At 34.2% G+C, this 21,461-nt stretch overlaps 4 protein-coding genes across 4 annotated transcripts; all 4 read right to left on the bottom strand.

Annotated features, from left to right (window-relative positions):
• Positions 1–6,269: 6,269 nt before the first annotated feature.
• On the bottom strand, positions 6,270–6,725 carry LOC141528019 (uncharacterized). The gene has a single exon (XM_074243841.1). It carries the CDS (start codon positions 6,723–6,725, stop codon positions 6,270–6,272), a length of 456 nt encoding a protein of 151 aa, XP_074099942.1.
• Positions 6,726–6,804: 79 nt separating this feature from the next.
• Positions 6,805–7,425, bottom strand: LOC141528018 (uncharacterized). The gene has a single exon (XM_074243840.1). The coding sequence runs from the start codon at positions 7,423–7,425 to the stop codon at positions 6,805–6,807; it is 621 nt and encodes a 206-aa protein (XP_074099941.1).
• An 832-nt stretch (positions 7,426–8,257) lies between these two features.
• On the bottom strand, positions 8,258–9,307 carry LOC141528017 (uncharacterized). The gene has a single exon (XM_074243839.1). The coding sequence runs from the start codon at positions 9,305–9,307 to the stop codon at positions 8,258–8,260; it is 1,050 nt and encodes a 349-aa protein (XP_074099940.1).
• Positions 9,308–13,653: 4,346 nt separating this feature from the next.
• LOC141528035 (uncharacterized) lies at positions 13,654–16,601 on the bottom strand. The gene is made up of 4 exons (XM_074243865.1): positions 15,905–16,601; positions 15,085–15,669; positions 14,604–14,887; positions 13,654–14,530 (listed from the first exon to the last, which is right to left on the bottom strand). Exons 1-4 carry the CDS (start codon positions 15,930–15,932, stop codon positions 13,694–13,696), a joined length of 1,734 nt encoding a protein of 577 aa, XP_074099966.1. The 5' UTR covers positions 15,933–16,601; the 3' UTR covers positions 13,654–13,693.
• Positions 16,602–21,461: the final 4,860 nt, after the last annotated feature.

Genomic DNA, 21,461 nt, shown 5'->3' with positions numbered 1-21,461 from the left:
AATTGCACTATATTAATTGTCTAAGTTCAGTAAATAGTCAAAAACTTTGTTTTTGAATACTTCATTGCTACTCGAATTTATAATTTCATCAGGCAATTCTTCCCACAGACGAATCGCAGAGACTAGAAAGGAATGCTCCATATAGGTGGTAGCAAAATGAGGTAGCTTGAAGGTAGAATGTTTTTGGCTGCAAGCCTATTAGAGCGTCTAACATCAGTGTCTTCTGTGAATTGATCTCGTAAATACTTGGGTTTTTCAACTTGGAGTAACTTGTAGAAATAACAGCTCATGTAGTATATTCGGCGATACTTCACAGACAACCATCCCAATTCGCGTCTGAAAGGTGAAATGTGCTCATCTTTTGAGATTAAAAATAAATCTGATAGAGCAGTTGATTGCACGTTGTAGTTTTAAATTGTTATCAGAAGTTGAGTCGACCAATACAACGGAACAATAGTCAACGAGTGGTAGAATGGTTGCCGATACTAGTAATTTCCTTATAGGAGTTGAAAAGATATTTTTCCTAACTTTGAGGCAATGCAGAGCCGAGTTCATTTTACTAACTATTTGAGTGACGTGGTAGTTCCATGACAAATTTCTGCTTAGCTGAATGCCTAAGCACTTGGTACAATTAACGTAGGGTATTATGACACCATTTATTACTATTGGTGGTAGATCCAAGTCCTCAAGCTTTTTCAACTTACTATTTAAACCCAAGATCATAGCCTTTGTTTTAGCTAGGTTGATTTCCAATCCATGGTCTCTTGCCCAATCAGCGACTGATTGTGCATCCAAGTTGACCCTCCAGATAGCATCATGTAGCTGATAGAAAAAGAAGTGAGAGTATATATATTTGTCATCAGCAAACAATCCATGTTTGCAATATACCAGTCGCTGAGCCACAGAATTCATGACTATTAGAAATAGGATTGGACCCAGAACAGATCCTTGCGGAACACCAGATGACGTTTTGAGTAGTTGAATTGGAGTCCCAAGATCGTTTAATATTGACTGAGATCGATCCGACAAGTAAGAGAAGAACCAATTTACTGTTTCCATAGAGCAACCTAGCTCAAATAGCGCAATCAGTATACTTTTGGAATCTACATAGTCAAAAGCTTTGCTCAAGTCGAACAATACTAGTCGAATAATACAGTAAGTTTGCTGTTGTCCATTGCTTGTCGAATATCATCAGTGAGTTTCAATAACGCTGTTTGCGTGCTGTGGTGTTTTCTAAATCCAGACTGAAAAGGATCCAAAAGTTCATTATCTTCCAGATATGATGTCACCTGATTTGCAATAATTCTTTCGAAGGCTTTAGCCAAGTGCGACAAATTTGCAACCGGTCGAGTTTCTGATGGAGATCTAGGTGGTGTGATCTTGTTTAAGGGTATTATGTAGACGATCTTCCAAATATCAGGAAAAATACCGGTGTCAAGAGATCTGTTAAATAAAGCTGTGAGAAAGACTGAGATTTGCGGAAGATGATCTCTCAACCATCTCAGATCAAGACCATCAGGGCTCTTCCCTTTTGATTTAGATAGAGTGAGATGCAATGCTTTGGTAACATCAACTATATCAATCTTTGTCCAATGAAATGAGCAATCAACCTTCTTTGTATGGTCGATAGGTAAATTATCTATGAAATTTACATCACTCGGTTGATGTTTCCTAACTATGTTTGCATAATACTCATTTAATTCACAAGCATCGAAGAAGTTAAGCGGTGACGAGGGATTAGATTTGATTAAACCAAGGTGCTTGAGTTTACTCCAGACAGTTGAACCATACGGCAGATTGGAAAGAGCAGTTTTGAGGTATTCTTCACGAGCATGATTCAACTGGATTTTTAATTCCTTTCTTTTTAATCTGAAGAGAGCAATCAAGTTTGGATCCTTACATCTTTTTGCTTTTTTGTAGATTTTATCACGTTCTTTACACTTAGCCTTCAGCTCTCTAGTAAACCAAGGATTACTACGACGAGAGACCTTACTTGTAAGTAAGGGTGCATGCAAATCTAAAGATGACAGAATTTCAGTTTTAAAAATAGACAGTAAAATATTTGGATCAGAATTTTCAAGCACAGAATTTTCAACTTTTAAAGAATTCATTAGCGAAGTCGATAGGGCTTGATAATCGCATGATCTTAGGTTTCTGTAAGTTATAATCTTTGGTGCAGGCTTTGGGTTATTCAGATCATACTGACAGAACAAGTAATCATGACCATCAATATATGGAGAATCAGATTTCACATAGGAGACTAGTTTAGAAGCACTATCCAGCAAAATTACATCTAGCCAGGAATCACAATTATTTTTATGGAATGTAGTACTCCATATTGTGTACTCCATAGGGTACACAATACAACGATGCCTCAGTTATAAAGTCTCTCAGATGATTTGCAGTGTAAGTATATTCTAACAAGTTACAATTTAAATCTCCAGCTATAATGATATTGTTGAAATTCGGTGCTAATTTATAAAAGATATCAAAAAACTCAGTAAGAAAGAGTCCTTTCGGTCTGCGATATATACATGACAATAATAGTTGTGATCCAGTGATTAAGGTAATATTAACTATCAAGAATTCTGGTTGGTTTAGGTAATCTGATGTTGAGATATATAATACTTTGACCTTGAGTGATTTGTGTACTAGACAAGCAACTCCTCCTCCTTTTATATAACAATCAGTATCTGGGTGTTTTAATACTCGGTCTCGGCGTATAACAGTATAATCATCTAATGAACAAATACTATTATCCAGTGAAGGTTTTAACCAGGTTTCAACAAGGATTATGATGTCTGGTTTTTTTTGACTTACGAGATCCAATAATTGAGCAGTGTGACCCACAATACTGTTGATATTTAGGCTAAGTATATTGAGAGGTAGAGAACTTCCCTGTAATGAGCTGTTTTTAGTAGATTTCATAGAAATCTAACTATTGCATTGGCCCTCATGACGGAACTTTTGAAAAATTTTGCTATATTTCGACTATACTTGGCGAGCTGAGTCGGAAAATGCATATGGTTCAAAAGTTTATATATGTATATATATATATATATATATATATATATATATATATATATATATATATATATATATATATATATATATATATATATATATATATATATATATATCAGATATAACGCGGCTTGTCACGACGATAGCGTCGCCAATTTACGTCGGATCTTTACCAAATTCAACATAATTATTCTACAGATAGATACCGAAGTCAAGTTCGTAGATGAGCTTAATCGGTCAAGTAATTTAGAAATGCCAGGATTTTGAAATTTTCAAAATCATAAAAATTTATATTTCTTCACTTTCTTGCTCGAATAACTCTTGAATGGAATAACTTGTCGAAATTCTGTTAATTGCATCTGAAAGCTCTTCAAATAAGCTTTAATTTGAGTACCATTTCATATGTGTAGACTTGAAATTATTCAGAAATGCTAGGATTATAAAATTTTCAAAATTATAAAAATTTACATTTTTTTACTTTCTTACTCGAATAACTTTTGAATGAGATAACTTATTGAAATTCTGTAAAATGCATCTAAAAGCTCTTTAAATAAGCTTCAATTTGAGTACCATACTATATGTTTTATCTCAAAAGTAGGTCCTATTCCGCTATACCAAATATGAAATTTGCTGTTGCACTCGTTTTACCAAACGTCATCCAAAACTTTAGATTTTTACATTCATTTTCATGAAATCTACTTCCATTTCGGCTGCCGAATGGCCTTTTTTTATGAATTGAATTTGAGATTTGTCAATCGATTTTAAGAAGATCAGAATCAGAAAATATTGCAAGTTTTTCAGAATTTTCATCTTTTTTGACAAAAATTTGCCCGTTTCTAGCCCATGCAAACTTGAACCTTTTATTTTTAGCTTTCTCTTTAGCTCGCTGTAAAAGTCGATAAGTTTCTGGCGGCAAAAATTCATTGACGTAAATAACACCACTGGAAGTTTCCTCAACAGAATTTGGAAAAGCTGCTCTTGCAAATAAATTGCCCATCTTACGTTTTTTGTCAACCACATAATCGCGAACTTGCGAGGATTTCAAGAGAATAATATAAGAGTGGCGATTTGATTTGTTCTGGCTACCACTTGATTTACCTCGGAATTTGAGATGACGTGTGTTCAAAATATCACCAACCAAATGAGGAAGTTCTAGACTATTTAAAACAGCAGTCGTAATATCAGCGGGTGATAAACTATTTTGAACTGAATCAGGAATTCCGGAGATCACCAGTTCAGAGGTATCTTTCAACGTAGGTTGGACAGATTTATTTTCTGTAGACATTAAATCACTAAGATTTGAAAGTTTTTCTTTCACAATACTCATCTCAGCTTCTCGATCTATTTTCAATTTTCCCAAATCCGAGCTCAGAGTAGTAATCGAAGCAGCATTTGTTTTGACCTGTCTGGACATTTCACCCAAGCTTACTGCAGTAGCTTCTTGTGATTTTTTAAGGTCATTAATCTGGGAGCCAAGATCCTCAAATTTCTTGTTAACGTTTAAATTTGATAACAAGAATTGCTCCATCAAGCTTGTCATCTTTTCATCAAGTGATTTATCCACCCAGTTAGCCGGTAATTGCTCCATTGATGTAGATGCAATAGGAAATGAGAAAACTGTATCAGCACTGGGCGATAGTAATGTAGTCGGCGTAGTTGGAGACTTGAAAGACGAAGTTGAGCTACGAGCCACAGACCTACGATCAACTGGAGAGGAATTTACCGACCTGAAGCTTGAAACCGAAGATGTACTCGAGTTAGTTGATTTCACAGAAGTTGATCTGTTATAAGTTGCCAATCGAAGAGAGAGAGAGAGAGAGAGAGAGAGAGGGTATTATCTAATCACCACACTAAAAGTATAATTTACTATTATTATTTAATTATTAACAATTCTAATTTATTTAACACACTGAACTAGCAATATGAACAATATTAATGAAATAAGATATCGTTAATGTTAAATATTAAAAATAATAAAATGACGACAGACTTGGATAAGAGAACGAATCCACGGTCAGAAGGACAACAATCAGTTATCGCTCACTGTTCAGAGAGAACTAACTATTCTTCAAACTTATTCTTCAGTCCGTAAGTCCTTCAGGTAATTATTCTGAAAAAATGTACAAGCTACTTTTTGCAATTGTACATTCCAAAGATATACACTTGGGTATTGCTGTCCCTTGATCGTGGCTAAGTTAGACCCGCAGATGTGATATCTTTCGAACCCGAGCCTACCGTCATAAAATACTTAAAGAAAGTTTAACTAAAATTTCCTTAGCGGATTAAATCATAAAAATTAAAATTCTAAGTTTTTTTTTTTAGCTATAAACTTGTTTGAGCCGAGATTAGTTTATCGCAACTATTTTTATTAATTATTATGATGTTGGTTGATGATTCCTTGAAATAAATATAAAATACAGCAAAGTACGTTTATGCTGGTTTATTTAACAAAATGCGTGTGATTGTTACAAGTGTTGTAAGAAAACTGAAATTTTACAAGTTTCTTAAAAATAATTAAAGTTAAGTGAAGGCGTGGAAGCGGAAAGTGAGAAAAATGGAAGGAAAGGAAATAAGGCATTTCATAGGTCCTCAGGAAAATACAAAGGACAAGAAGGAAAATTTGACAAGTCATTGGGCAATTAGCCTCGTCGTGGGAAGGTCATTATGGGCCCTAACGGATGCGTGGTAGGGTCAGAGTTGAGGCCCGATCAGGTATAGGATGGAGACTATGATTTATGATAGGGTTAACAAATATCGTAACGACAGCCAGTTTCCAAAATATAAAAAATACGGACAAAGTACTCAAGTAAAAAGTATATGATTATAGTAGGATTAAATTGTAAACGTTTTGGAATAAACGTAAATGAGAGTTTTGGGAAAATTCTGGATGGGAAAAACCCACGTCGAGAAATATTCTGTGGGAAATATTTAACCTTGACAAAGCGTAAACTTTAAGTACTATTGAGTATTAGGATAAATTTTTAAGTAGTAATAATAAATTGTACGAACTAATATTATCGGGACGGAACATGCCGCCCCCCTTGAATTATTGAGTTCAAAGGAAAAAATGATACAAATAAAGTTTAGCTAATCTATTGGTAAGGGGCACAGCTTTCTGTTGCAACGGTCATAAGTCCCACTCTTAGTTTTGATGGTGGCTGCGCGAACGACGCCGTCTTTGCCTGGGTGAATTGCTGTGATGCGCCCTACAGCCCATTGTAGTGGCGGAAGATTGTCCTCGGCAATCAATACGAGGGATCCGACCTCGAGATTGGGAGAATGCACCTAATGAGATGGACGAGTGATGAGCTGATGTAGATACTCCTTGTACAGCGTTCCCAGAAGCGCTGTTTCAATTGTTGGGCATGTTCCCACGCAGACAGCCGGTTCGACGGGGTATCGGTGAAGTCAACCTGTGAAAAGCTTGTCAGAGGACCACCAATAAGGAAATGGCCAGGATTCAAGGGAAGGGGATCATTTGGATCTGATGATAATGGCGAGATGGGTTGAGAATTCAAAATTGCCTCTATTTCAATCACAAAGGTTTCTAGTTGATCATATGTTAATAGAGTATCGCCTATGGTACGTAACAAATGTTTTTTAAACGACTTTACAGCAGTCTCCCACAGTCCTCCAAAGTGAGGGGCCCTGGGAGGGATAAAATGCCAATTTATGCCCTGTTGGTTCAGGTATTGCTGCATGGAATCCTTATGTGGCGCAGAATGCAAAATATCATATAACTCATCAAGTTCCCGGCTAGTAGCTACAAAATTCGTGCCATTATCGGAATATATATGAGGATTTTCCACTTCGAGAAAAGAAGCGCTTGAGGCTAGCCATAAAGGCTTCGGTGGTTAGATCGGTAACTAATTCTAAGTGCACTGCCTTAGTAGATATGCAAATATAAACCGCTACATAAACCTTAAGTTTCTGCCGATTGCGATATCGTTTTTCCTTCATGTAAAGAGGACCACAATAGTCGATCCCGACACGAAGAAATGGACGAGCTAGAGATACTCGATAAGCAGGTAAATTGCCCATGATGTGATCAGCCATCCGAGGCTTGGCTTGAAAGCAGGTTAAGCATTGGTGTATGATCTTACGCGTGATATTACGACTATCTAAGGGCCAATAATTTTGTCGAACTGAATATAAAGTGGTTTGAGCCCCGGCATGATTAAGTCGCACGTGCTCCTCCCGTATAATTGTGCGGGTGATATGGTGATTACCAGGTAGAAGGATCGGGTGACGCTGATTTTCAGGTATTTCAGCGCAGGTAAGCCGACCTCCTACCCGAAGAAGGCCGTTTGAGTCTAGAAAAGGGCTCAACGGGATTAAATTGCTATTGTTACAGAGAGGAGCACTTTTCTTGAGGCAATTAATTTCAGAAGCGGCGCGCATTTCAATTAGTGTCAACAGACAGCGCATGCACAGAGAATCCTTACATCTTGAATTATTAATAAATCGTAGCAGGTATGCGATCATACGTTTTGTTTTGTTAAAAGAACGATCTCTCTCAAGTAAATCATAACCACGCAGTTGTAATTTCATGCAATTAACATTATCAAGGGTATTCGGTTTTACATCGGGAAGTTCAATTTTGTGCAATACAGTTTTTGGCCAGGAATCCTGCTCCTTCCTTAACCAGGCAGGATCGTGCTGCCAAAGTCCCCCCTGAATAAACTCAGACGGAAGCTGTCCGCGAGAAACAAGATCGGTTTGGAAAGAAAAGTTTTTAAGCAATGAAATGGAGTGTTTAACCAATGTAAAGCTATAGTGGAATCAGACCATAGAAAAATACTGTCAATGTTCATTAATAAGGATTGCTTAACGGTATAAAGAAGGCGGGCTAACAATAACGCACCGCACAATTCCAAACGAGGCAAGGAAATAGAGCTGACCGGAGCTACTGGCGATTTGGAACAGATTAGTCTGATATGGACTTGGCCATCCGAATCTCATGTTCGCAAATAGAGACAGGCACCATAAGCCTTCTTGCTGGCGTCACAAAAGCCATGAATTTGGGTATGAATAGTGTGAGTAGTTATAAGGCATTGAAGCGCATTGATTCAATTAATGGGAACTCATTTAAATAATTTACCCAAGAGGTATGTGTGGAGAGAGGGATGGATTCGTCTCAAGCAAGACCGGACTTCCACAATAATTGTAAGATTATTTTAGCATATACTATTACTGGACCCAATAGACCGAGCGGATCAAACAATTTAGCTATTTAAGATAAAATAGATCGTTTAGTAACCGTTCGATTTTTGCTAATGTTTACGCTGTAAAAAATAGTATCTTCTTTAGCATTCCATTGAATGCCTAGAGTTTTCACGGTTGTATCTGGCTCAAGGGACATGTGAGTGGTACTGGGATGCTCGTCACAATTATACAATAGCGAAGGGTCATTCGAGGCCCATTTGCGCAATGTAAATCCACCCTTTTTTGTTATTTCTTTGAGCTGATCGCGGAGGGTTTCGGCGTCCTGGCGAGTTTCTGCGCCGCTGAGAACGTCATCTACATAGAAGTCGCTCTTTAACACTACAGCAGCGAGAGGATAAGCGTGGCCTTCATCGTCGGCGAGCTGATGAAGGGACCGTATCGCTAAATGAGAACCTGGAGAAGAACCGTAGGTGACGGTATTAAGTGTAAACGTGCAAATAGGCTCCGTGGGCTTGGAACGAAATAATATTTTTTGAAATCTTCTGTCTTTGGGATGAACAAGAACTTGGCGATAAATTTTTTCTATATCGGCTGTGATAACAATAAGATGGGTGCGATATCGAATCAGTATAACAAATAAATCGTCCTGTAACTTAGGACCAACCATTAGGGTATCGTTGAGCGATATTCCGCTCGAAGTTTTTGATGACCCGTTGAATACGACGCGAGTCTTAGTAGTTACACTGTCCTTATTGATTACGGCATGGTGCGGAAAATAGAAACCCTGTTCAGAGCTGGACTCGCTTGTTAGGGACATGTGCATAAGATCCTTATATTCCTGTAGAAAGGCAATATAGTCGTCTCGAATTTTTTCATCCTCAGCTAACCGTTCCTCAAGAGAAAGAAAACGTCTCAAGGCGGAGGTATATGAATTCCCGAGTTTATGAACCTTATCGTTAAAAGACAACCGGACTATGTACCTACCAGAAGAATCCCGCGTGGTGTTATTGCGGTAATGCTCCTCGCATAATTGTTCTTCAGGAGATAGAATTTTCGTAGGAGGGAGTTCCTCCATTTCCCAGAATCGAGTGAGGTCCAAATCTGTGACTTGATTCATGAGGGATAAATGATAAGATAGAGTCCGCTTGTTGAAAGAATGATTTAGTGCACCAGCAACGACCCATCCGAGCTGAGTTTTTTGCAGGATTGCATCTGGGTGATTTTTTAATTTAATTTGGTCCACACTTAAAAGTTTATAAAATACACTAGTCACAAAAATTAAGGGATATAAAAAAAATTCCAAATTTTTTGGTGATTTTCAGCGAGCTGTAACTCCGAGGAAAATGATAGCACAGAAAAAAAAAAAAAGCAAATTGTAGCTCCAAGTGTCTAGTTTTTAGATATGACCATGAAAATTTTTTGTCATCGTCAGGTCTGGAGAAATCCTAAGAAAACTACTGAAAAAAATTTTTCGAAATTTTTTTCGTCTTCAAAAAGGTCTACGGGCTTCAAAAAATTTTTTCGATTGTTTCGTTTAAAAGCACTTTTAGTAAATTTAATACCCTTTAATTTGACGTAATCAAAAGCCTGTACGATAATTTGCCGCGGAGTTATCGTCAATCAAAGCAAAAAGTTTTTTTGACTTTGGAAATCAATAACTCTGGAAATAATGACCGTATAGGAAATCGAAGGAGGGTTTTGAAAACTACACAATATTCTCTATAAGAGAACGTAAACCGCTTTTGAAGAAAAAATTTTTTTTTGAATTGAAAACTCGGACTGAAAAAAAGACAAAAATTCGCATAATTAAGGATATTTGGATAACTTGGTATAACTTTGGATAAAATGGATGAACGAAGGATATCGTTGGTAATTTTTTAACTTCAAAGTGTCCCCTAAAATCCCTAAGAAATTCAAAGCGCTGCGATTTTTTGTTCATAGTGCCCAGAAGCTTCAAATTCTGTGTTTTCGCAAAAATCACCATTATGAGCAATTTTGTGATTTTTATTCATTTTTCCATTGAAAAAAATTTTTTTCAAAATTCTTTATTTTTTCGATCAAAGAGATTGATTTTTCAAGAAATTTGAAAAAAAAAAAAAAAAAAAATTTCAATTTTTTTCGACTGTTGTTTTACCGCCGGCATTAGCGTTACCCAAAGCCTACCACGTGGAGGTTGCTCGGTCGGATTTACGCTTCTCACACACACACGTGTGTGTGTGTGTGTCTGTCTTTGTCTGCGTGTTTGTCTGTTTGCAGCTGCCGAATGACCTCTGTACGCACGGCAGTAACTGCTCAGTACCGTGTATTGCCACCTCTGTTCCGAATCACAGCTCGTAAACGCTCTTGCATGTTGATGCATCGTCGAATATCACGTTGCGAAATTCCTTGCCAACAACGTAACAACGCTTGAGTCAACTGATGAAGATTGTGCAGTTGCGGATAGTCTCGCCGCAATCGACGCCCAAGCATGTCCCAAACATGCTCAATTGGGTTCAAATCAGGACTCATCGCTGGATGATTAAGCGTTGTTACGTTGTTGGCGCGGAGAAAAGTTCGCGTACGAACTGCAGTGTGAGGACGAGCATTATCCTGCATCAAAATGAACCGTCTTGCCCCCATGCGTGTGCGCATAGGCAGGACGTGTGGCTCCAGAATTTCGTCGACGTACCTATCGGCAGTCAACGTCCCACGAACGATGACCAACGGGGTTCTGGTATTGAAGGACACGCCTGCCCACACCATGACTGATCCACCATTGAAAGCTGTAACTGGTCTCGTAAAACCATCCCGATCTCGTTCTCCACGACGGCGCCAAACGAGAGATCGTCTATCGCTGCCATGAAGACAAAATCGAGATTCGTCAGTCCATAATACACTGGTCCACTGTCTACGACCCCAATGGTGATGATCATGAGCATAGGCCAATCGGGCTCGGCGATGTCGTGGAGTGAGCATAGGCACGCGATTTGCGCGTCTAGCGCGTAGTCCTTGCTCTCGAAAGCGATTTCGAACCGTCGATGCCGATATGTGTTGTTGGGGAGGACGTTGTCGACGATTGCGAAATTGATGAGCGATCGTGTGGGCATGCGCAGTAGGGTTTCGACGAGCATCTCGAATGATAGCTCGATCATCACGCTCGGTAGTGATTCGTAGTCTACCTTGACCCGGACGACGATCGTAACTTTGAGTCGGGTTAAATCGGGCATAGGCCCGACTGATAACGGACTGGCTCACTCCCATAGAAGCTGCTACTTCCACCTGACTGTAGCCCTCTTGAAGGAGGGTAACAATGCGAGCCACATCTGTGGCAGCTAAATGTCGACGAGGCATATCAAAAGGTGCTTATCAAAGAAAAGCTTACATAAAATTCACGTAAGGAATTTAGGCTAAAAAGAAAACGTAAAATTCAAGTTTTGTGTGAGGAAAAGCCGAACTCCGCGGGGGTATATCAATTTGTTTTTATTGAATTTTTAAAATGAGATTTAAAACTAAGGCAGTTGTAGCGGACAGAAAAAATTGAGTTAATTTTTTTGACAATAGTGAAGCATTCTGAAGACGATAAAAAAAAAAATTAAAAAAAAATTTTTGATAAAAAAATTTCGAAAAAATTGAAAATTTTTTTTTTTTTTTCAAATTTCTTGAAAAATCAATCTCTTTGATCGAAAAAATAAAGAATTTTGAAAAAAATTTTTTTCAATGGAAAAATGAATAAAAATCACAAAATTGCTCATAATGGTGATTTTTGCGAAAACACAGAATTTGAAGCTTCTGGGCACTATGAACAAAAAATCGGAGCGCTTTGAATTTCTTAGGGATTTTAGGGGACACTTTGAAGTTAAAAATTACCAACGATATCCTTCGTTCATCCATTTTATCCAAAGTTATACCAAGTTATCCAAATATCCTTAATTATGCGAATTTTTGTCTTTTTTCAGTCCGAGTTTTCAATTCAAAAAAATTTTTTCTTCAAAAGCGGTTTACGTTCTCTTATAGAGAATATTGTGTAGTTTTCAAAACCCTCCTTCGATTTCCTATACGGTCATTATTTCCAGAGTTATTGATTTCCAAAGTCAAAAAAAACTTTTTTGCTTTGATTGACGATAACTCCGCGGCAAATTATCGTACAGGCTTTTTGATTACGTCAAATTAAAGGGTTTTAAATTTACTAAAAGAGCTTTTAAACGAAACAATCGAAAAAATTTTTTTGAAGCCCGTAGACCTTTTTTAAGACGAAAAAAAATTTCGAAAAATTTTTTTTCAGTAGTTTTCTTAGGATTTCTCCAGACCTGACGATGACAAAAAATTTTCATGATCATATCTAAAAACTAGACACTTGGAGCTACAATTTGCTTTTTTTTTTTTTCTGTGCGATCATTTTCCTCGGAGTTACAGCTCGCTGAAAATCACAAAAAAATTTGGAATTTTTTTTATATCCCTTAATTTTTGTGACTAGTGTAGATTGACTCCTATAAGAGCGTCTACACTTGACGGTTTGCAGAACTCAGGGTCGGCGAGAGTAATATGAACCCGCGCCTTGCCACTTGAGTTGTACGAACGGATCAACACATTGAGAATCGCTTGACCGACATCGAGGCTATTCCATCTAATGTATTAAAGTAGTTGCATTCAGGAGTTGTCAGAGAGAAAGCTAAGGGGCCGGGATGTGCAGGGGTGGGTAGTTACGCGCAACTCACATGTACATATACACTAGGGTGGGTCAAAAAAATCAACTATTTTTTTTTTACAATTAATACGGAAAAATGGGTTACTAGGCACCTTAAAAAAATTCTCACCAAATATGAACTCTTAATTTTAATATGAAGATCCTCCGCGTCGCAGTTTTTCATTTTTTTCTCAGTCCAATAGAAAAAAATTCATTCCTCATCATTAATTGGTCGTACAGAAAAAATTTTTTTAAGAATTTTGTAGGAAATTTAATGCTCTACAAAAAAGGTATCTTATGTTTTTTCCGTAAACCTCACCATTTCACTAATATTGAAGATTTAAGATTGATTATTTTAAGTCAAATGTCACTTTTGTTTATGAATTTTATAACTCGACAAGAAATGGCTATTATTGAATGGGCAATAGAAATTTTTGTAGAAAATTAACTGCTCTATAAAAATGGTATCTTATGTTTTGGCGATTAAATTAATCGTTCAAAAGATATTCATCATCAAACTTTCATGTATATCGATTTTAAGAGTTTTTGATTAAATAATTGAAAAATTTCAATTTAATCTATCAGTTTTGAGAAAATTTACACGAAAAAAATTTTTTTTCATCAACTGAGAAACTTCAAAATGTTTTTCAAGCTTTTTTTTATGTGTAAGTATTTTTATCTACATTTAAAAAAATAAATTGTATATTATTTATCGCTTAGTTAATCATTTATCAATAAAAAAAGCAAAGTTTTCATTATAAATATATTATGATTTCAGTTTTAGAGAAAAAAATGTCCAATTAGTTATAAGAAAGTTTTTTATTTCAATTTTCAACCGAGCTATTTATTTTCAAACAAATTTTTGTTGCAAGTAGGGTAGTTTTTTCGATACTCTTTCACAACTTGCAATAAAAATTGAAATTGCTCTTCGTCTTTCGTTAAGCATTGGTTATATTCACTTACTAATGCGACACCTCGCTCTGCCACATCATTAACAACTTTCAATTGTGCGAAAAATTCTTTATTTTCATTATAACTCTCATCAGTAGACCATAAATCAATATTTTTGTCAAGAAAATCATACGGCAGATCAAAGATCTCAAAAAGTTTTAATGACTTCTTAGAAACAAAGTCACTTATATTTTTTTGCAGAATTAAATGTAAATTTTTTCTATCAATAATAAATCTTTCTTTAGAATCTGTACCTTCGCGAGTCTTAACAGCTTCGACAATATTCTTCTTTATGTTTAATGGAACGGTATCATCAAAAAGCGATAAAATAGCAAGTTCATCACTTAAGTACCATAAATGTGAACTCATTTTTTCACATGTAGCCAAGGAAATTAAAGAATTAATTTTACTGTACTCAATTAAATTTTTCATAAACTCTAAGTCGTGATTAGCAGCAGAAGTCGCAGAAGTTGATGAAAACCAAGCTTTTACATACACCATAACTATGAAAATACAAAATTGTCGAAGACCATCCAATTCTTTCTTAGAAAGGTCAAATTCATCTCTAAAAATAAACATTTTTAGGCAATAAATTGCCTTTGCCATCCATCTTGCATGATGAACTGCACCAGGACGCTTGAAGAAAACTTGCTCTCGTGGCGTTTCTCCCAGAAAAATTAATGACAATTCCAATATTTCTTTATAGTCATCTCGGGGTTGCGATAACTACCAAAAGTAATCAATTATTCGTAAAAATCAAAAATTATCCTCTACACTTAAAATTGTATTTAAATAATACCTGTAAGTATCGCTTAATAAATGAAGATAGATTATTTTTTTCATTCGTAATAATATTAGCAACAATACTATCTTCAACACCAGATTTATACTTCGTTTTATCGAATGTGTCCCAAAATTTTTCGAATCTGCCAAATATTGGAACATTTGGTCCGGATGATACTGGCCAATAGACTTCGAATGCACTCCTTAAAATGATCTCATAAATATGATGGCGACATGGTAACCAAATTAATTCTTTTCCTAAGGCCTTTTCAATTTCTTTACATGTACCATGATGGATTCCTGTATAGTAAAAATAGATAATTACACTTTAAGTTCTGTATTTAATAAAAATTGTAACGCATATTTAAAATCTATAAATAAATAAAGAATTATAACTAATGGGCACGTGTCGAAAATTTAATTAATGTATGAAAACAATTCAACTAGAACGATGAAAATAAAATTTTCTTTTAAATATTTTATCATAGATTAGTTACCCGTATTAACCGCAGTCATGTCAAAACACATCGCCTTGATGTAACTAATAATACCCCATTGATTTAACGTTGACAAGATGGTTGCTGTTTGATTTTCTGCCGATCCACTATTCATTTTTGGAACTCCAAGTAACTGCTCAGTACCAAAAGCAGTCAAAATAATCGGTAATCGATCCACAAATTTCGATTCAGAAATGTCATTCAGTATTTTCCCATCCCAATGCACGACATATTTATCATGAGCTTTGAAGTTATCTTTTAGTCCTATAGCAATGTCTTTTCGTAAGAGCATGCGAGTTCGTTGAATTGTTCGATAACTAAGAGTTGTATCTTCTACATTAACACCAACACTTGATAGAACTGGAGCAATAATGAACATCGCATTTCTACTACTAACATTAGCTCTGTCGAGTGCTGAGATAAGCTCTGGAGTTAGAATATTTATTTTTGCTCGTGTTGTCGGTATTTGAGGCACATACTCTAAATCTGAACCGAAATTTGTAGCTTGACTTAATGTAAGGGTTGAAGATGACTCTGATTCCTCACTTCGAACAATCTCATGGCTGGTTGAGGGTGGATTAAAATCTAAAATAAGCGTTGTTATTTAATTAATGGAAGCAAAAATATGGAACTCATTCATTTTGACATCGAATAAGGAACACAAAGAGTTTTTTATTTATCATCTACGAACATATTGACATTTATGATATAATTAATTAGAAAAACAATAATATACTTTATTATTCATAATTTATAATCAATTTAATTTATTTTCAATTCTGATTAAAATTTATAATAATTAAATGTTGTAAATACTCACGACTTTCATCTACTTCCATCGTATTCATAGTACTGTTTAATTTATTTGGGTTATTTGAAAGAATTTCTTTCCGGGTATCACTTTTTTGATTTGAATATAGTTCACGAATATCATTATCAAGCAGTTTTATTGATTTATGATCTACAATATCAAATAATGCTTTGATTTCATTCTGAAATATTATTACATTTTTGTTTTGGGCTGATGATTTTTTTCGCACAAAAGATTTTTGCAATTTCAACCATCGGTTATGATAGCGAAGAATTTTTTGTATTACATTAGTTGATCCACTAGTCGGAATCTGGTTGTTTTTCCATAGTTCAATAACTTGATCAGTTGCATTTTTAGCACTTTGTTTGATAGAACATTTTAACACTTTGAGCTGATAAAAAAAACACTCATAACCTCTTTCACTGTTGGCAACTTACGTTCTGAAATTTTTTGCATGGGTTTTCCGATCAAATGAATTTCCTTATCCATATTTTCGATAAATATATAAATTTATGTAGTGACCGCAAAATTTGTAAATATTTAATCGTTTTATCACATATACAAGATCATAACTTGTGGAAACACTAGAAATGCTGTAGAAAATGTAAACAAATAAAAACAATATAACTATAAAGAAAAATGTAGGTGGCGCTAGTTCACAAGGGAAACAGAGTAAATAGAATACAAAACAAAAATTCTCTACAGAAGAAATTGTTAAGTCCAGCGAGGTCACTAGATTGCTCGTAACGCCTCTTCTGGACTGAGGTGTGAGTTGTAGTCACGCGGGATCAATTTAAATTTATTGTTGTTTATTAATTCAGTTTTTGATAATGGGATTTGTTAGATTAAATTAAGAAAAGGGGAAAACTTTAGTTAGGGGGACTGTTTTAAATGATAAATAATAATTATCAGAGAGCTTGATTTTATTCAGTGGTTTCAGCTACAGCAAGTGCTCGGTTACAGCTCTCAGGGAGAAGTGTCGTCACCAGGAGTCTCGGTTTTAGGTCCGAGTTTTTCAGTTCCACTTCCTCCCTCTCTGGTTCACACCAATACACTTAACATAACATGTCTTCATCTAACGTTTACAGTACGCATACAATAACATATATTCGAATACACACTAATACCTATAACTTTTATATGTAGGTTTACTGTATACTAGCTAGGTACCCACACACGGACATGTGTGAGGGCTGTCATGCTATTTTATATTATTCTTATACTTAGATTCTTATATTTGTTAGTTACAATAGTTATTACTTTTGGTGTTTAACTAATTATTTCTACCCTTCCCTTGCAACCTTCACCTCACTCTGGAATCACTCTGTATTCAGAGTCAGAGTGAAATCATATTGAAACCAGTGTGGATCCAGAGTGGTTTTGTGCCTTTTTTCCAGAGTCAAATCACAGTGAATCCAGAGTGATCCCAGAGTGAATTCAGTGATCCCAGAGTGAATTCAGAGTAATCTCAGAGTGAATTCAGAGTAATCTCAGAGTGAATTCAAAATGAAACTAGAGTGTTTTCAGAATGTCGTGAAAATGTTTTCAACGTGGGTTTAGCGCTTTTCAGAGTAAATTCGAATAATTCTCAATTTTGTCCTTAGTATACCCTTGCAACCTTCACCTCACTCTGGAATCACTCTGTATTCAGAGTCAGAGTGAAATCATATTGAAACCAGTGTGGATCCAGAGTGGTTTTGTGCCTTTTTTCCAGAGTCAAATCACAGTGAATCCAGAGTGATCCCAGAGTGAATTCAGTGATCCCAGAGTGAATTCAGTGATCCCAGAGTGAATTCAGAGTAATCTCAGAGTGAATTCAAAATGAAACTAGAGTGTTTTCAGAATGTCTTGAAAATGTTTTCAACGTGGGTTTAGCGCTTTTCAGTGTAAATTCGAATAATTCTCAATTATTTGTCCTTAGTATATTTATGATAACTTTAACACGAGTGTAGTGCATTGAGTTTTCATAATTTACCTAATTATATTAACAGTTAGACGACAAATGGTTAATGAATTGATAATCATATAGCATTTTTCAACTACATAATTAACAATCATTTCATTCTACAAAATAAGAGATAACAAATTTTGTAATTTGAAAATACTTTCAATTAGTTAAAGGTCTATTTTTATCTTTATTATATTAAATTATGAAGTCAACAGGTGAATTTAGTATTATACATTATTAATTGGTTCCCTATTTAAAAATTTTTTAAATGTTATGAATTTTTGTATGACTTAAAAGATTTTATTTTGAAAATACTAGAAATTCACATAGGGATCCGTTTGATCCCGGGAAAAAAATTATATATAATTCTATAGAACCATATATAATCTATATATAATTTCATATAATTTATATATAACTATATGTCTTTACATATGTTTGTTTTTAAGATTATATGTAATTATATAAAGCTATATATAATTGCAAATAATTTATATATAACTGTACATCACTACATACATTCGTTTTTAAGATTATATATAATTTTTATATAACTACATATAATTACATATAATTTATATATAACTATATGTCATTACATGTATTTGTTTTTAATATTTGATCGAGCTAAATTTTAAATTATTTTAATTTTAAATTATTAAAATTTAACCAATTAAATAATTGTCTTCGAATAAATTAATTTATTAATAGTTAATAAATCTTTCTATCAGTGTATATTGATAATTAATAATTTACAAACGAAATAAAAAATTTTGTTCATTACGCATTGATCATGAATTCGATTTGCATTACTTGTAGTTGTTAAAAACCCTGATATTCAAGTAATTCTCATCGGTAAACTGGTAAAGAATTAGTCTTTCAAGCGTCAGGTCCCAGATTCGATTCCCGAGCGTAACGGTTGTTTTTTATTCGATTCCACTCTGACTTTAGTCTGGGTTCACTCTGGTTCCACTTTAATTTAATTCTGAGTTCACTTTGATTCCACTCTGGCTTTAGTCTGGGTTCACTCTGGTTTCATGTTGGAAAATAGGCACAAAACCACTTTGGAACCATCATGATTCCATAACGTTTCCAGAATTTTTTCAGACTGATTTCAGAATGATTTGAAAGTCGCAAGGGTTATTATTTATTATAATATTATTCTTAGTCAGTATTTTACTATTATTATTATAGTATTATAATTGCATGTATTATTGCTTATTAAATATTAACAAAGTTAGATTATAATATTTCTTTATATATTTTTAGTGTTGCGGCTGTGGTCCGACTTGTGCCTTTTGTATCGCATTTGCCCTGTTCCTCACCTTTCTATAGGCTCTAAGAACAGTGACATGGGAAAACCACAGGAAAAACCCATGTCGATACAAATATATCTATATATATTTATATACATCATATTAATATTAATATGAATCTATCATTATTTGTTTATTAATCCATATGAAAACTATTTTTTAGTTAAACTAAAAACATTAATATTATTTAATAATTATAAGATATTCTAAAAGTATTGTTTATTTATCTAACAAATGGTCTCAGTGTTGGTTGTTTTAAGGCTTTATGCTTTCTGTTTCGTATTTATTATATCTTATAATTTATGACCTCTTGAGAATATTTAGCTAGAATAATTTTAATTAGGAAAACCCTTGAGAAATGTTCGACACGTGTTTTCCTTTTTATGAGTTTTCACAAAGGTCTAGTTGTTAAGTAACACGTGTGCATTTTATTCAAGTACTTTTTGTATTTCTGAGAAGTTTTAGTAAATGGTTTTGTTTATTGTATGTTTTGAGAGAGCGTTTAAACTAAATTTATGAGTTGCAACGGTTTTCGAGATTTCAAGATAAAAGACTTATTTTATATTTATATTTAAATAGAGTTAAGTAATATGAATTTAAATTAATTACCGCGTAATGCATCGACAACGACACCTATGATATTTTAGGATATAACAAAATTTTCCCAAGGACAATATACAGCTGTAGTGGAAAAATTTTTTAAGACGTTTTGAAGACGTTATAAAAAAACAACATGATCGTGATTTCTAATGATGAAAAATAAAAAGTTTGGAATTATTGAATAAAAATTTCGAAAACAAAATTCAAATAATACTTACATTAAAGACAAAAAATGAAATTTTCTCAAAACTGATAGATTAAATTGAAATTTTTCGATTATTTAATCAAAAACTCTTAAAATCGATATACATGAAAGTTTGATGATGAATATCTTTTGAACGATTAATTTAATCGCCAAAACATAAGATACCATTCTTATAGAGCAGTTAATTTGCTACAAAAATTTCTATTGCCCATTCAATAATAGCCATTTCTTGTCGAGTTATAAAATTCATAAACAAAAGTGACATTTGACTTAAAATAATCAATCTTAAATCTTCAATATTAGTGAAATGGTGAGGTTTACGGAAAAAACATAAGATACCTTTTTGTAGAGCATTAAATTTCCTACAAAATTCTTAAAAAAATTTTTTTCTGTACGACCAATTAATGATGAGGAATGAATTTTTTTCTATTGGACTGAGAAAAAATGAAAAACTGCAACGCGGAGGATCTTCATATTAAAATTAAGAGTTCATATTTGGTGAGAATTTTTTAAGGTGCCTAGTAACCCATTTTTCCGTATTAATTGTAAAAAAAAATAGTTGATTTTTTTGACCCACCCTAATATACACTTATTTTACGTATATAAATTTAGTAAAATACTCATATACAGTAGTAATTGCAGTATTATAAATAGATTTGAGTGCCACCTAACAACTATCATTTGAAACTGCTTAGTAAAAAATTGTTAGATGTCTGCTAAATTTAGGGCCAGTTTTTCAATCCTGGGTAAAATTTTATCCGAAATATAACATCAGTATTTGAAAAACTGACGGATTAAAAAAAAAGGCCATTCGGCAGCCGAAATGGAAGTAGATTTCATGAAAATGAATGTAAAAATCTAAAGTTTTGGATGACGTTTGGTAAAATGAGTGCAACAGCAAATTTCATATTTGGTATAGCGGAATAGGACCTACTTTTGAGACAAAACATATAGTATGGTACTCAAATTGAAGCTTATTTAAAGGGCTTTCAGATGCATTTTACAGAATTTCAATAAGTTATTCCATTCAAAAGTTATTCAAGTTAGAAAGTGAAAATATATGAATTTTTAGAATTTTAGAATTTTGGAATCCTGGCATCTCTGAATAATTTTAGACCTACTCATATGTTATGGTACTTAAATTAAAGCTTATTCAACGAGCTTTCAGATGCATTCTACAGAATTTCAATAAGTTATCCCATTCAAAAGTTATTCGAGTAAGAAAGTAAAAAAATGTAAATTTGTATAATTTTGAAAATTTTATAATCCTAGCATTTCTGAATAATTTCAAGTCTACACATATGAAATGGTACTCAAATTAAAGCTTATTTGAAGAGCTTTCAGATGCAATTAACAGAATTTCGACAAGTTATTCCATTCAAGAGTTATTCGAGCAAGAAAGTGAAGAAATATAAATTTTTATGATTTTGAAAATTTCAAAATCCTGGCATTTCTAAATTACTTGACCGATTAAGCTCATCTACGAACTTGACTTCG

This window comes from Cotesia typhae, unplaced genomic scaffold, assembly GCF_013202065.1.
Source record: "Cotesia typhae breed Kobodo isofemale line unplaced genomic scaffold, CoteBio_Ctyphae contig_42, whole genome shotgun sequence".
In the NCBI taxonomy this organism is placed as follows: Eukaryota; Metazoa; Arthropoda; class Insecta; order Hymenoptera; family Braconidae; genus Cotesia; species Cotesia typhae.
The sequence above is the reverse complement of the archived record's forward strand: the minus strand, read 5'-3'. Positions and strand labels throughout refer to the sequence as shown.